This window comes from Sciurus vulgaris (assembly GCF_902686455.1).
Source record: "Sciurus vulgaris genome assembly, chromosome: X".
NCBI classification, from domain to species: domain Eukaryota; kingdom Metazoa; phylum Chordata; class Mammalia; order Rodentia; family Sciuridae; genus Sciurus; species Sciurus vulgaris.
In genome coordinates, this window is record NC_136471.1 from 70,608,267 (window position 1) to 70,622,057 (window position 13,791).

General features: G+C 34.5%; 1 protein-coding gene across 1 annotated transcript; it reads right to left on the bottom strand.

Moving 5' to 3' along the window:
* Positions 1–10,258: 10,258 nt before the first annotated feature.
* Positions 10,259–12,604, bottom strand: LOC306651424 (14-3-3 protein zeta/delta-like). The gene has a single exon (XM_079124002.1). The coding sequence runs from the start codon at positions 12,534–12,536 to the stop codon at positions 12,030–12,032; it is 507 nt and encodes a 168-aa protein (XP_078980128.1). The 5' UTR covers positions 12,537–12,604; the 3' UTR covers positions 10,259–12,029.
* Between the last annotated feature and the right edge of the window lie 1,187 nt (positions 12,605–13,791).

Here is a 13,791-nt window from a genome sequence, read left to right on the forward strand (position 1 = left end):
TCAATATAATCTAATATGTCTGCTGGGTATCTTGGGTGAACTTTTCCCATTCTGATAAAAAATATATATTTGGAAAGCACCATCCCTTCCCCCCATATTTTCCTTTCTTGAAAGTGGATGTGATTGCCTGATTTTTTGGCAGTCATATTGTAATTATAAAGAAAAGAGCAAGAAAGTGATAAAGACACTAACAATGATATTCTTGAGCTGTTGAAATAATATTAGAATGTCTCCATCTCCAAATTTATTATTATATGAGAAAAATAAATCCATATGAAATACCCAGTTTGTTTTTTATAAGAACATTATAGTTTATACATAGTTGGGTTCAACTCAACAAATGCATACATTTATGGAAGTTGATTTCAGTTCGTATCCTCCTCCATTTCCTCTCCTCCTCCCTCCTCCATTCTCATATCTGGACTCTATTGATATTTCCATCCTTTTAGCAGAATGTTTCCTCTGTCATGCTCTTCCACTAAATTGTTTTGCTTTACCTCTGGGTCTAGAGCAATGGAGTGAGCCAACCATGGATTGAGACCTCTGAAAACATGAATAAAAATAAAAACAAACTTCTCCTCCTCTAAGTTGTTCTTGTCAAGTATTTTGGTCACAGCAGCACAAAGTAGACTAACATTCTGTTCTTAAAGGTCAGAGGTGATAATTCATTGTGTTTTAAATTACATTTCCTGATTATCAATGAGGATGATTATTTTTTATATGTATTGGCTATTTTTATGTCTGCTTTTAAATATTATTTACTTTGGTCCATTGACATTTATTTGTTTATTCATTTATTTCATTGCTATGGAATTTCTTTTGTTTCCCTTATATATTTTGTATATTAACCACCAACCAGATGTGTCCTTTGCTAATAATCTCTTTCAGTCTGCGGTTTGTCCCCTCACTCTATTGTTTCCTTTGCTGAGAAGGAGCATTTTAGTTTGCTGCCATTCAATTTGTTTACTTTTGCTTGTGTTCTCCCTGTTTTGGGGGTCAGATCTAAAAAATCTTTGCTCAGACCAATGTTGAGTTTATTTGCCCCATGTGTTCTTCTAGTAGTTTGAAATTTTAAGGACTTATAATTAAGTCTTTAGGCTATTTTTACTTTACTTTCGTAAATGGTGTGACATAAAGATCCAATTTATTATTTTCACAATTTACTGAATAAATTATCCTTTTCCATTTTGTGTTAATGGCACATTAGTCAAAAATCAACTGACTATGGTTTGTTAACTTGATGGAGTGGAACTAGGCATCAAATCTAGACTCCTGCTCAGTCTTAAATCAAAGCAGCGAGAGAACAGCTGATTATAGTGGTGGATGTCAGAGGGAATATGCTGACACAATATTGGACACTCAGGGACTTGGAAGGAGTTAGAAATTCTGGTTACAGGAACAGAAAACAGGAAACAATTCATTAGCCCTTAACCCTAACTATAGCAGGTCAGAAGCAAGGTGGTAGCAAAGGTAAAAAGGAGAAGTAAACCCAACAAACTTAAGTAAAAATGGTGAAAAAGAAAGACCACGTTGAGCTAGGGCAAGAGCAAAACCTCTGAGTGAGGGAAAAGTGCACACTTTATTTCAAGTTGCACGTGGAAAACTGCTGGGCAAATATCTTGCAGAAATTACAACTAAGCCTGCCTCTGTATAAGGAATTAAATTTATATAGTTTCATCCCATCTACAGACAGCAAAAAATACTTTCATAGGGAATGCCTTTGAAATGGGCTGTCTCAGTAATATATGTAGAGGAATCACTCCTAACTGTAGGTTGCCAAACACCTATCCCCCTGCTGATAAGGGGAGACGGGTGGACAAGAAAAAAGAGCAAGTCACTGTCAGGTGTGTAGCACCTGGGCAGCCACAAGTACCCTAGATGCTGACCAGAACACTCTTTTTTTTAAAAAAATACTTTTTAGTTGTCAATACATCTTTTATTTCATTTATTTATATGTGGTGCTGAGTATCGAACCCAGGGTCTCACATATGACAGGCAAGCACTATATCACTGAGCCACTACTCTAGCCCCTGGCCAGAACACTCTTATCCTCAACAGCCCAGCAGAAACATCCCTGCAACCCAGTAATACCATTCTCTGCACGAAGGTTCATGTAGAACTTCCTGCCACAGACACTGCCACCCCTTAGCACATGCAAATGTGGGCCACTGATAGTGTGCCCCAGCAGTGCCATGAGCCTCACAGAAGACCTGCACCTTATGTGGGCCTCAGAGATGCCAGTCACTGATCAATGTGTAAGGCCCCCAAAAAGGAAACCCCAACTCTGTCCCATGGATGGACGGCAACCCCAATCAACCGCAGGAGGCGTCACTTGATGCAAACCGCAAGAGGTGTTTATTCCAGCGCGCTGGGACCCAACTCGAGGAGTCGAGTCCCTAGCAGAAAATCTTGTAGGTTTATAAAGGCAGAGATTACACATTGGGAGGGGTCGCACATGAAAGGGAAAAGGGGGACAAAGCTGCCGGGAAATTTCAAAGGGGGTCTGGGTTTGCTGATAACATACAACATGTTTCACAATGTTTTACAACAGGGTGTAGATTCTGGTGTCTTAACTGCCAGAATACTATCTTGCTCCAATTACTCTTTTACTCTCTGTTTGGGGCTGTTTCCTGGAACAGCTTTAAGGGCTTTGCTCCCGTCACTGGGAGGGAGACCTTAGGGAGTTGAGATAAAATAGACAGCTTAAAAAATGTCCATTCTTTCAAATGAATGCAGATGTAAACCCCAGTGGTGGTTAGAAACCCCATAATACATGGAAGCCAGCAGAGACCTAATGCCCACCAATATTGCAGAATATCCCACAGAATTGGCATGCAGATGAGCATGTCACAGACACTGCCCAATGTTGGATCCCTACCCAGTGTTCCCAGACATAGGCCCATAAATGTGCCCAGGGGACAGTGGCTCTACACCTCCTTTAGGCCACCCAGCACTACTACTACAGCTCCTTTGCACCTTGTCTTAGACTATCACACCCAATACTTCCTTCAATTTACATGGGCAAATTCACACTTGTTTTGAAAGTTCCAGACACATGAAACATTTCTATAAATGGCCACACAAGACAGCATACCCAACCAGGGAAATACCTGGATGATAGGCCACAAACAATTTGGGGTTGTTTCCTCTGATCCACCAGAAAGATATCAGGTGCTTGGACATATCAAAGAATAGAGGGAACTTCCTAGGTTTGTATCAGATTCTATTTCCATACCAAGATAAACTTAGAGGTAAAACTGAGGAAGTGTGGGTATTTACTTAACCTCCCAAGACCAAATATATTCAATTTTGGAAGGTCCGATATTAGCAGCCTCTACATCTCAAACAGGTAGACATCAGATATCATAAATCTCTCTAATGTCAATTTTGATTTCACAGATATTATCTGATATTAATTTGATATATTTCCCTTTTTATTTGATATTTCATTCCTTAATCAATTTTTTGTAGATCTTCTAATGTTTTATAGAATTAATTGTATTTTTCTATCTTCTTTTCTCCTTGGTCATGTTTATACTCTCTTGTCTTTTATTTCTCTTTTCATTCTTGTAGTATCTCCTCCTGTCTATATCCTCTCCCCATTTTCTTTCATTTTTGCATCTTTTCCTTTTCATGCCCTACATAGTTTAGTAGTAATTTTACTTTTTTATACCACTTTCTCATGCTATTCTCATGCTAATCCATTTTCCAAATGGATTAGTGAAGTCATGAAAAAATATATTCAATGAATTCTTAAAAATTTATTAGTATAATGTTTTGCACTTAAGTGGTCACAGCTACTGGTGATTATTATCTCCTGTCAAATTGATGCTAGAGACTGAACATAGATGTAACACATTAAGCGAGTTTATTGACACTTAGATATATGCACAGCCTGGGACACTAAGTAAACATAATGCATCTTACTAAAAACTCTCTTGTGTAGCAGTAGAAAGTTAATCATCCCATAACATTGTGCAAAAATCAGTGTAGAAATATAAGTAACATGAGAAACAAGGGATTAAGATGCTCCCACCCAAAGTTCACAACACCCCTACAACTGACCCTATAGACTTTGGAGTAGAGGAAATGCCAGAAAAATAATTCATAAAATTGATTGTTAAAATAATCAGTGACCTAAGAGAATATCTAGGGAATGAACTGAAGGAGAAAATGCAGGATATACAAAGGTAAAGATACTGAAAAAGGAATAAACAGAAATCCTGGAAATGACTCAACAAACGAAATAACAAATTTAGTTGACAGTCTTATCAATAGATGAGATTACATAGAAGACCTTAGGTTGTAACTTTAAAACTTCTTCAGTTCCATTTAGTCTTAAGTTTAATCTCCTAATGTTGTCCCAAATTTCTTTTTCCTCATAATTTTTAGTGTATCATAATTATACTAATAGTGTGTTTCATTGTTGCATATCCATGCATGCACACAATATAGTATTATAATTTGGTCAATATAATTCCAGTGAATTTCCAGCATTGAAGACAAGGTATATGAACTTAAGAACTCAGTCTGCATAAAGAAAAGAAAATAAGAAATCATGGGAAGAAAGAGAAAATACTTGGAAATATATTATATTATATATTATATTCATATATATGTATATCTACAAATGAAACTAGAACCCTATTTCTTACCCTGCACAAAAGTCAATACAAAATTGATAAAAGTATAGTAATTAGACAATAAATGTTGCACCTGTGATAAGAAAACATAAGGTCAAAACTCTAACATATTGGCACAGACAAAAACTTACTCAGCAAGACATCTAAAACTCAGAAAATGATACCACGAAACAATAATGGAATGGCATCAAAGAAAGCAAATTAGTGTGTGAAAAGAGAGATGACAGAACAGGAGAAAAATATTTGTAGCTACTCTTCTGTCAAAGGATTTTTTAAAATATATATATTTTTAGTTGTAGATAGACATAATACCTTTGTTTTACTCATTTATTTTTATGTGGTACTGAGGATCAAACCCAGTGCCTCACAGATGTGCTAGGCAAGTGCTGTACCACTGAACTTCAACCCCAGCCCACTGACAAAGGACTAATATAAAAAATATATAAAGAACTCAAAAAACTTAGCACTAAAAAAACAAATATCCCAATCAAAACTTAACACTAACAAAACAAATATTCCAAGCAATGAACAGGCAATAAACTAAACAGACATTCTTCTGAAAAAGAAATTCAAATGGCCAACAAATGGTATGAAAAAATAGTTCAACATCTTCTTAGCAATCATGGAAATGCAAATCAAAACTACAATGGAATTTTATCTCACTCCTGTTTGGCAATCATCAAAAACATAAATAATAAATGCTGGCAAGGATGTGGGAGAAGAGGAACTCTTAATCACTCTTGGTGGGATTGAAAATTAATAGAATCACTATGGAGATTCCGCAAAACAGTAGAAAAGGAACCAACATATGACCCAGCTACACCGCTTCTCAGTAGTTTCCCAAAAGAGTTAAAGTCAGCATGCTATGGTGATAAAGGCATATAAATTTGGATACGACAACCAAATTTTGGAACCAATGTTGGTGTTCATCAACAAATGAATTGGGGCTAGGATTGTGACTCAGTGGTAGAGTGTTTGCCTTAGCATGTGTGAGGCACTGGTCTCAATTCTCAGGACCACATAAAAATAAATAAAAGATATCATGTCCATCTACAACTAAAGTTTTTTTAAATACCAAATGAATGGATAAAGAAATATGGTTTGTATACACCATGGAGTTTTATTTATCCATAGAAAGAATGAAATTAGGCCTTAGCAGGGAAATGAATGGAACTGAAGAGCATCACTTTGAGTAAATAAGCCAGACTCAGAAAGTCAAGGATCATATCTCCTCTCTCACATGTGAATGCTAGAGAGAGAAAAGTAAAAAAAAAAAAAAAAAAAAAAAATGGACCTCATGGAAATAAAAGGGAGACCAATATAGTTGAGGAACTGATCATGGGGAGGGAAAGGACACATACTGGGGAATGAAATTATGTTAGGTCATGTAAATCCCACTGTTATGTACAACTACAGTGCACCTATAAAATTTTAAAGTCAAACTGCCTGTAAATGTGTAGGTTTACTGCCAATGTCTCTATTATGTTTCATTGATTAATGTCTTTTTATACTGATACTATTACATTTGGATTAATATAGTTTTTAAAAATTATGACTATGCCTCCACCATTTTTTTTTGCTTAAGATTGGCTTTTTGAGGTCTTTTGTAGTTTCACAAAAATTTTAGATTTCTTTACCATTTTCATGAAAAATGACATTCAAATTTTGTTTTGAATTGCACTGAATTTGTACATCCCTTTGTGTGGTATGAAAATTTTAACAATATTAGTTCTTATAATTCATGAACACAAGGATCATTTCCATTTATTTGTGTCATCTACAATTTCTTTCAACAATGTTTTACATTTCTAGTATACAGATCTTTCAACATGTTGGTTAATTTTACTTTTTAGTATTTTATAATATTTTATATTTTGCTACTATTGTTAATGGCAACAATTTATTAACTCCCTTTTCAGATAGCTCATTGATAGTGTAAAGAAATACTGTTTACTGTTGTATATTGATTTTGTACCCTAAAACTTTACTGAATTTGTCTATCAATTGTATCAATTTCTTCCCAGAATTTTTAGAGTTTTCTAATATAAGATTTCATGATCAGGTGCTGGGGCTGTAGCTCAGTGGTAGAGCACTTGTGAGGCATGTGTGAGGCACTGGGTTCGATCCTCAGCACCACAAAAAATTAAGTAAATACAAAAATAAAGGCATTGTGTTCATCTACAACTAAAAAAATAAAAGATTCCACGATCAGAAAACAGACAATTTTACTCCTTTTCTTATGATTGCCATCTAATTTCTTCCTTCCTTCTTCATTTTCTTTTTCTTTCCTTCCTTCCTTCCTTTCTTTCTCTTTCTCTCTCTCGCTTGCTCTTTCTTTCTCTTTCTTTCTTTCTTCTTACAATTTTCTTAGAAATTCCAGTATTATGTTCTTTTAGGTGACGAGAGTGAGCATTCTTGCTTTATTCCTGATCTTATGGAAAAGTTTAAACTTTTCACCATTAAGTATGATTTTATTTGTGGACATTTCATTTATGGCCTTTACTTTATTGAAGTATATTCCTTCTATGCTTAATTTGTTGAGAGTTTTATTAGGAAAGAATGCTAAATTTTGACATAAGATTTTTCTGAATTAATGGAGATGGTCACATGGGTGTTGTCCTTTATTCTGTCAGTGTAATATATCACATTTATTGCTTTGTGTGCATTGAGCCAATCTTTCATCTCAGGATAAATCTCTCTTGATCATAATTAATGATTCTTTAATATGCTGCTGAATTTAGTTTCCTAGTTCTTTGTTGAGGATATTTGCCTCAATATTCATCAGACGTATTTGCCTGTAATTTTCATTTCTTGTAGCGTTCTTGACTGACTTGGTGTCAGGATAATTCTAGCCTTATGAAATTCCTTTAGAAGTATTCCCTTCACTCCAATTTGAAGAGTAATTTGAGAAGGATTGTTGTTAATACTTCTTTAAATATTTGATAGAATTCTACCATGAAGGTCACTGGTATTGGACTTTTCTTTAATGGAGGTTTTTTAAAAAATGAGTTCATTTTGTTTATACATAATATTAGGGTTCATTTAGATATAATTATACAATCATGGAATATTTTTTTCCAATTCAATCACCAGTACTTCTCCTTTCCTTTCCCTCATCTCTCCCTCTGTTCCCTTTCCTCAACAGTATTGATCTTTCTTCTATTTATTTGTAGTTTGTTCAAATAGTACCTTGTGAATATACAGAAAGGTGAGATTCACTGTGGTATATTCATTAACCTCATATGGTTACTTTCATTTCACCATTCTTCCCTTTTCCTGTCCCTCTTCCCTCTCACTCATTCCCCTTCCTTGATTCTACTGATCTCTTTCTATATCCATGCAATTCATCCCCATCCTATATTCTTTTTTCTTTTTCCTTATTTTGGTCTTATGTGTATTAGAGAAAACATTTGACCTTTGACTTTATGATTGTGCTTTATTTTACTTAGTATAGTAGTCTCCAGTTCCATCCATTTGCCAGCAAATGACATAATTTCATTCTTCTTTATAACTAATAATACTCCATTGTATATATGTATGATTTTCTTTATTCATTTATCTGTTAATGAGCACCTAGGTTGTTTCCACAGCTTGGCTATGTGAATAGTCCACACCATAGATAAAGTCACATTGAAGTATGCTACTCTACTGATGTATGTATAGATGTATGCTATAGTATGGTAATTGTAGATGTTTTGGATATATACCAAGGATTGGGATAGGAGTTTCCATTCCTAGTATTTTGCAGAATCTCCATATTGCTTTCCAGGGTTGTCTTTAACTTGCAGTCTCGCCCACAATGAATGAGTGTAACATTTTCCCCATATCCTCATCAACAATTATTATTGTTTATATTCTTGATAATTGCTCTTCTGAGTGGAGTTAGATAAAATTTCAATGTAGTTTTTATTTTAATTTCTGTATTTGCTAGAGATGATGAACATTTTTTCATATCTTTGTTGGTCATTTTTTATTTCTTCTTTTGAGAAGTGTCTATTTAGCTTTTTTACCCATTTATTAATTGGGTTGTTTGCATTGATGGTGTTGTTTTGGAGGGGTTCTTTACATATTCTGGATATTCATACCCTGTCTGAGGAGCAGATGGCAAAGATCATCTCCCATTCTGTAGACTCTCTTTGTTTTTACAAATGTATTTCAGAACTGCTTTTTCATGTTCTGTGAAGAATTTCATTGTTATTGTGATGAAGATTTCATTGAATCTGTAAAATACTTATGGTCATATGGATATATTGACAGTATTAAGTCTGCCTATCCAAGAACATGGAAGGTCTTTCCATCTTCTAAAATATTCTTCAATTTCTTTATCTAGTGTTCTATAATTTACATTGTAGAGGTACTTCACATTCTTATTTAAATTAATTACCATTATTTTATTTTTTGAAGTTATTGTGAATGGTGTGGTTTTGCTAATTTTTTCCCAGCATATTCATTATTGGAGCACAGGAAAATGATTGATTTATGTATGTTGATCTTATATCCTGCAACTTAACTAAATTTGATTATCAACTCTAGAAGTCTTCTGGTGAAGTTTTTTGTCTTCTAAATAGAGGATCACATCATCAGAAAACAGATAATTTGAGCTCTTTTTTTCCCTATTTGTATACCTTTAATTCCCATCTTTTCCTAATTTCTCTGGCTAAAGTTTCAAGTACTATTTGGAATAGGAGTGGTCACACTGGGCATCCTTTTCTTGTTCAGTTTTTTAGATGAAATTCTTTCAGTTTTTCTCCATTCACTATGTTGTCCTTGGGTTTATTAAACATACCCTTAACAATGTTGTAGTAATTCCTTCTATCCCTAGTTTCTGCTGTGTTTTAAACATGAATGGGTGTTGGACTATATCAAATGATTTTTTTCTGCATCTATTGAGATAATCATGTAATTCTTCTGCTTAACACTACTTATGTGGTGAATTATATTATTTATTTAGTTATTATTGTGGTACTCGGACTTGAAAACAAGAATTCACACATGCCAGACAAGAACATCACTCGAGTTACATCCCCAGCTCACATTTATTGATTCCTACATGTTGCACAAAACTTGCATCCCTGGGATGAAATCCACTTCATCATGGTACACTCTTTTTAAATGTGTTTTTGTATATGGTTTGCCAATAATACATTAAGAATTTTTGCATCTATGTTCATCAAAGATAAGGCCTAAATTTTTCTTTCCTTGATGTATCTTTGTCTGTTTTAGGTAGAAGGGTAAAACTGACTTCAAATAATGAATTTGGCAGTGTTCCTTCATTTTCTACTTCATGGAAGAATTTCAGAAGGGCTGTATTTATTACTTTTTTTTAAAGTTCTGATAGAACTCAGCTAAAAATATGTCTGGTCTTGGGCTTTTCTTTGTTCAAGGGCTTTTTTTTTTTTTCCCATCATCAATATTTATTGAGCATTTACAGTGTACTAGGCACAATAGAACATACAGAAAACATTGTCCCTGCTCTTGAGGAGCTTACATTCTAAAAGGGGGAAAAAATACAACTCTTTTAAAATGGCATTTTGTTTGGTGTTTTCTGTAAAGTACTGAGGAAATATTCTGTAGGGTGAGCTTTGGGTATAACTTAGCCCCATCATTATTTAAAGAGAGGAAGAGGAAGGATTTTAAAGGCAGACAATGACAGACCATTCAGGATTGGTGGGGTTTACAGGGAGATAAACACAATCTCATCAACTAAGGAGAGATGTGCTGCAGTAAACAGGATATGGGAAATAGTTGGTGGGATGCAAGCAAAGGAAGCAGGGTGGGTATCTTAGACATTGAGTGGAGCCAGAAAGATCATGCGGCCTTTCCCCAAGTACAGGGCCACCAAATAGGAATGGTTGGTGACAAGACAGAAGGCTAAAAAAGGAAGGTAATCTTGTGCACCTGACAAATAGAATAAAGGATCAAAATTGAAGGCAGGCCATAGAATATCAAGAAATTCTTAAAAACCAAAATGATTTGGAAGCACAAAACTTACAGTTAATGCTACCCAATGTCATGATGGGCCAAGAACATTGTGGCTTCCTAAGTTAGAAAATGCCATATACCAAAATTCTGAATGGAATATAATACGCTTTTCCAATCAATCTCATCCTCCCCCAGAAAAAATTTTTTTCTTTTTTATTTTGGGGGGGAGGAAGGAGGGGGAACATGGGACATGGTTGAGAATGGTAGTTATATTAGTAGTATTTTTGTTATAAACTTTGCATTTAAACTTGGTAAAAGCCCATTAGCTGCCAAGAGGGAATAAGGAATACATTTCCAAGAATGTACAATTTATTTTAGAGAAGTTTCAAAACCAAAAGACTAATTTACATGAAAAGCTGTAGAGAAAGTAGTTGAAAAGTCCATTCATAAAACTTTTATTCCACTTACATGAACTTAATACATGGGTTCTTAACAATTATGCTTGGATTGTTCATGAAAATTTCATAAGACATTAAACAAAGCTAGCCATCATCTCAAGTTATTTCCCTGTTAACTATTTTTTACAGCACATGCATGTTAGGCAAGTATCAAAAAAAAAAAAAAAAAAAAGTCACAAAAGCAAAAAAAAAAAAAAAGACCTAAAAAAAAGTTAAATACATGGGTTTTGTTTTGTTTACTGCTGAGCTTGATATACATAAAGTAATGGATATCAAGCAATTCATTTTTACTGCATCTTTACTTTTACATTTGTTCTTAGGTTGCCTAAAACATTTAAATACAAATAAAATGTGTAGCAAAAATAATGAAAGCAAACAGCAGGTAACTTTACAAATAATGGAATGTGAACCGTTTCTGCCCTTATCCAGAGTAAATTGGGTCACAACTTTGTCCAAAGGAGCACTTCTGCAGCGGTAGTCAAAGCTGTGCACACTGAGATCAACTATTCCACAGAAACACATGATTCACACATGTAGGATCCATGGGATATCTGTTTCTACTACAGCCTTGTAAGTGCTCCAAGCCTTAAAGTACCCACAATAACTACACCTGTGACTGGAACCAATGATCCCTTTTATTCTCCACCAGGACAAACCAATATGTAGGCAGTTTTCTTTGCTTAGACATGGAAGCAGTTTTAACACTGGCCCTTGTGAAGCCACAATGTACCTAAAAGTACTATGCCAAACATTTATAACTTGTATAAAAATTCCACATCCCCATATTGGCCACCTCAAGATGAAAACAAATAACTCCCTAAATGTTAACTGGCTCTACTCCCCTAGTATTAAACATAAAAACCACATGGGAAATATAGAAATTCAAATAGAAGTAACATAAACCTGTCATAAATCGTAAACAAAAAACTATTTGTGGGACAGCATGGATGACAAATGGTCTACTGTGTAAATTTTAGAATGAGGCAGACAAAAGTTGGAAGGCCGGTTAATTTTCCCCTCCTTCTCCTGCTTCAGCTTCGTCTCCTTGGGTATCTGATGTCCACAATGTCAAGTTGTCTCTCAGTAATTGCATTATTAGCGTGCTGTCTTTGTATGATTCTTCACTTAATGTATCAAGTTCAGCAATGGCTTCATCAAAAGCTGTCTTTTCAAGAGAGCAGGCTTTCTCTGGTGAGTTCAGAATCTCATAATAGAACACAGAGAAGTTAAGGGCCAGACCCAATCTGATAGGATGTGTTGGCTGCATTTCCTTTTTGCTGATTTCAAAAGCTTCTTGGTAGGCTTGTTGTGACTGATCCACAATCCCTTTCTTATCATCACCAGCAGCAACCTCAGCCAAGTAACGGTAATAGTCTCCTTTCATTTTCAAATAGAAGACTTTGCTCTCTGCTTGTGAAGCATTGGGGATCAAGAATTTTTCCAAAAGAGACAGTACATCATTGCAGATATCTCTTAGTTCAGTCTCAATTTTCTCTCTGTACTCTCGAGCCATTTGCTGCTTTTTCTCAGCACCTTCCGTCTTTTGCTCAATACTTGAGACGACCCTCCAAGATGACCTACGGGCTCTGTTCAAGGGCTTTTGATAACTGCTTTAATTTCATTAATTGTTATTGATCTGTTTAGGTTTTATTTATCTTCTTGGTTCAATTTGGGTAGGACATATGTTTCTAGGAGTCTGTCATTATCTTTATGATTTTATTCCTTATATGAGTATAAAATTTCAAATTAGTTTCTGGTAATCCTCTGGATTTCAAAAGTGTCTGTGGTGATATTTCCTTTTTAATCTCTAATTTTATTTATTTGAGTCTTCTCTCTATTTTGATTAATTTTCTTAAGGGTTTATCAATCTTGTTTATTCTTCTGAAAAACCAACTCTTTCATTGATTATTTTCCATGTTTTTTTATTCTGAATTTCATTAATTTCAGCTCTGATTTTATTTAGCCTTATCTTCTACTGATTTTGGTGTTGGTTTGTGATTAATTTTATAGGGTCTTGAGGTGTAATATTAGATTATTTGTATCTTTCTAATTTAAAAAAAATATTTTTAGCTGTTGATGAACCCTTATTTTTTATTTATTTATATGTGGTGCCAAGAATTGAACCCAATTTCTCACACATGCCAGGCAAGTGCTCTATACCTGAGCCACAACCCCAGTCCCTCTTCCTCATTTTTTAATGTATGGACTCAGTGCTATAAACTTTCCTCTTAGATCTTCCTTCATACTGTCCCAGAGATTTTGATGTTTTCTATCACTATTCTCATGTTTCTAAGAATTCTTTTGTATTTCTCCCCTGATTTTTTCTGCTTTCCTTTCATTATTCAAAAGTTTATTATTTATTTTTTAGTATGCAGGTGTTTGAGTGTTTTTCTTGTCATTGTTTTCTAATTTCATTCCATTATGGTCTGATATAATTCAAGAAATTATCTCTACTTATATCCAGAAAGATTTGCTTTGTGACCTAATACATGATCTATTTTAGAAAATGTTCCATGCACTGCTGAGAAGGCAAATACAGTCTTTGATGAATGAAATATTTTATAGATATCTGTTAAGTTCATTTGGTTAATAGTATCTTTGAGATCTGAAGAATCATAGTTTATGTCTGTCTGATCTATCTAGTGGTAAGAGATGTGTGTTGAAGTCACCCAATATTGTGGTCTAATTGATTCTTTTCTTTTTAAGATGTAGGGGTTTATTTTTAGTTATATGTGGACACAATATCTATATTTATTTATTTTTATGTG

Bases quoted from the DNA above. Each gene is read 5' to 3' on its own strand.
- LOC306651424 (XM_079124002.1), bottom strand. From the start codon at position 12,536: ATGGCTCGAGAGTACAGAGAGAAAATTGAGACTGAACTAAGAGATATC.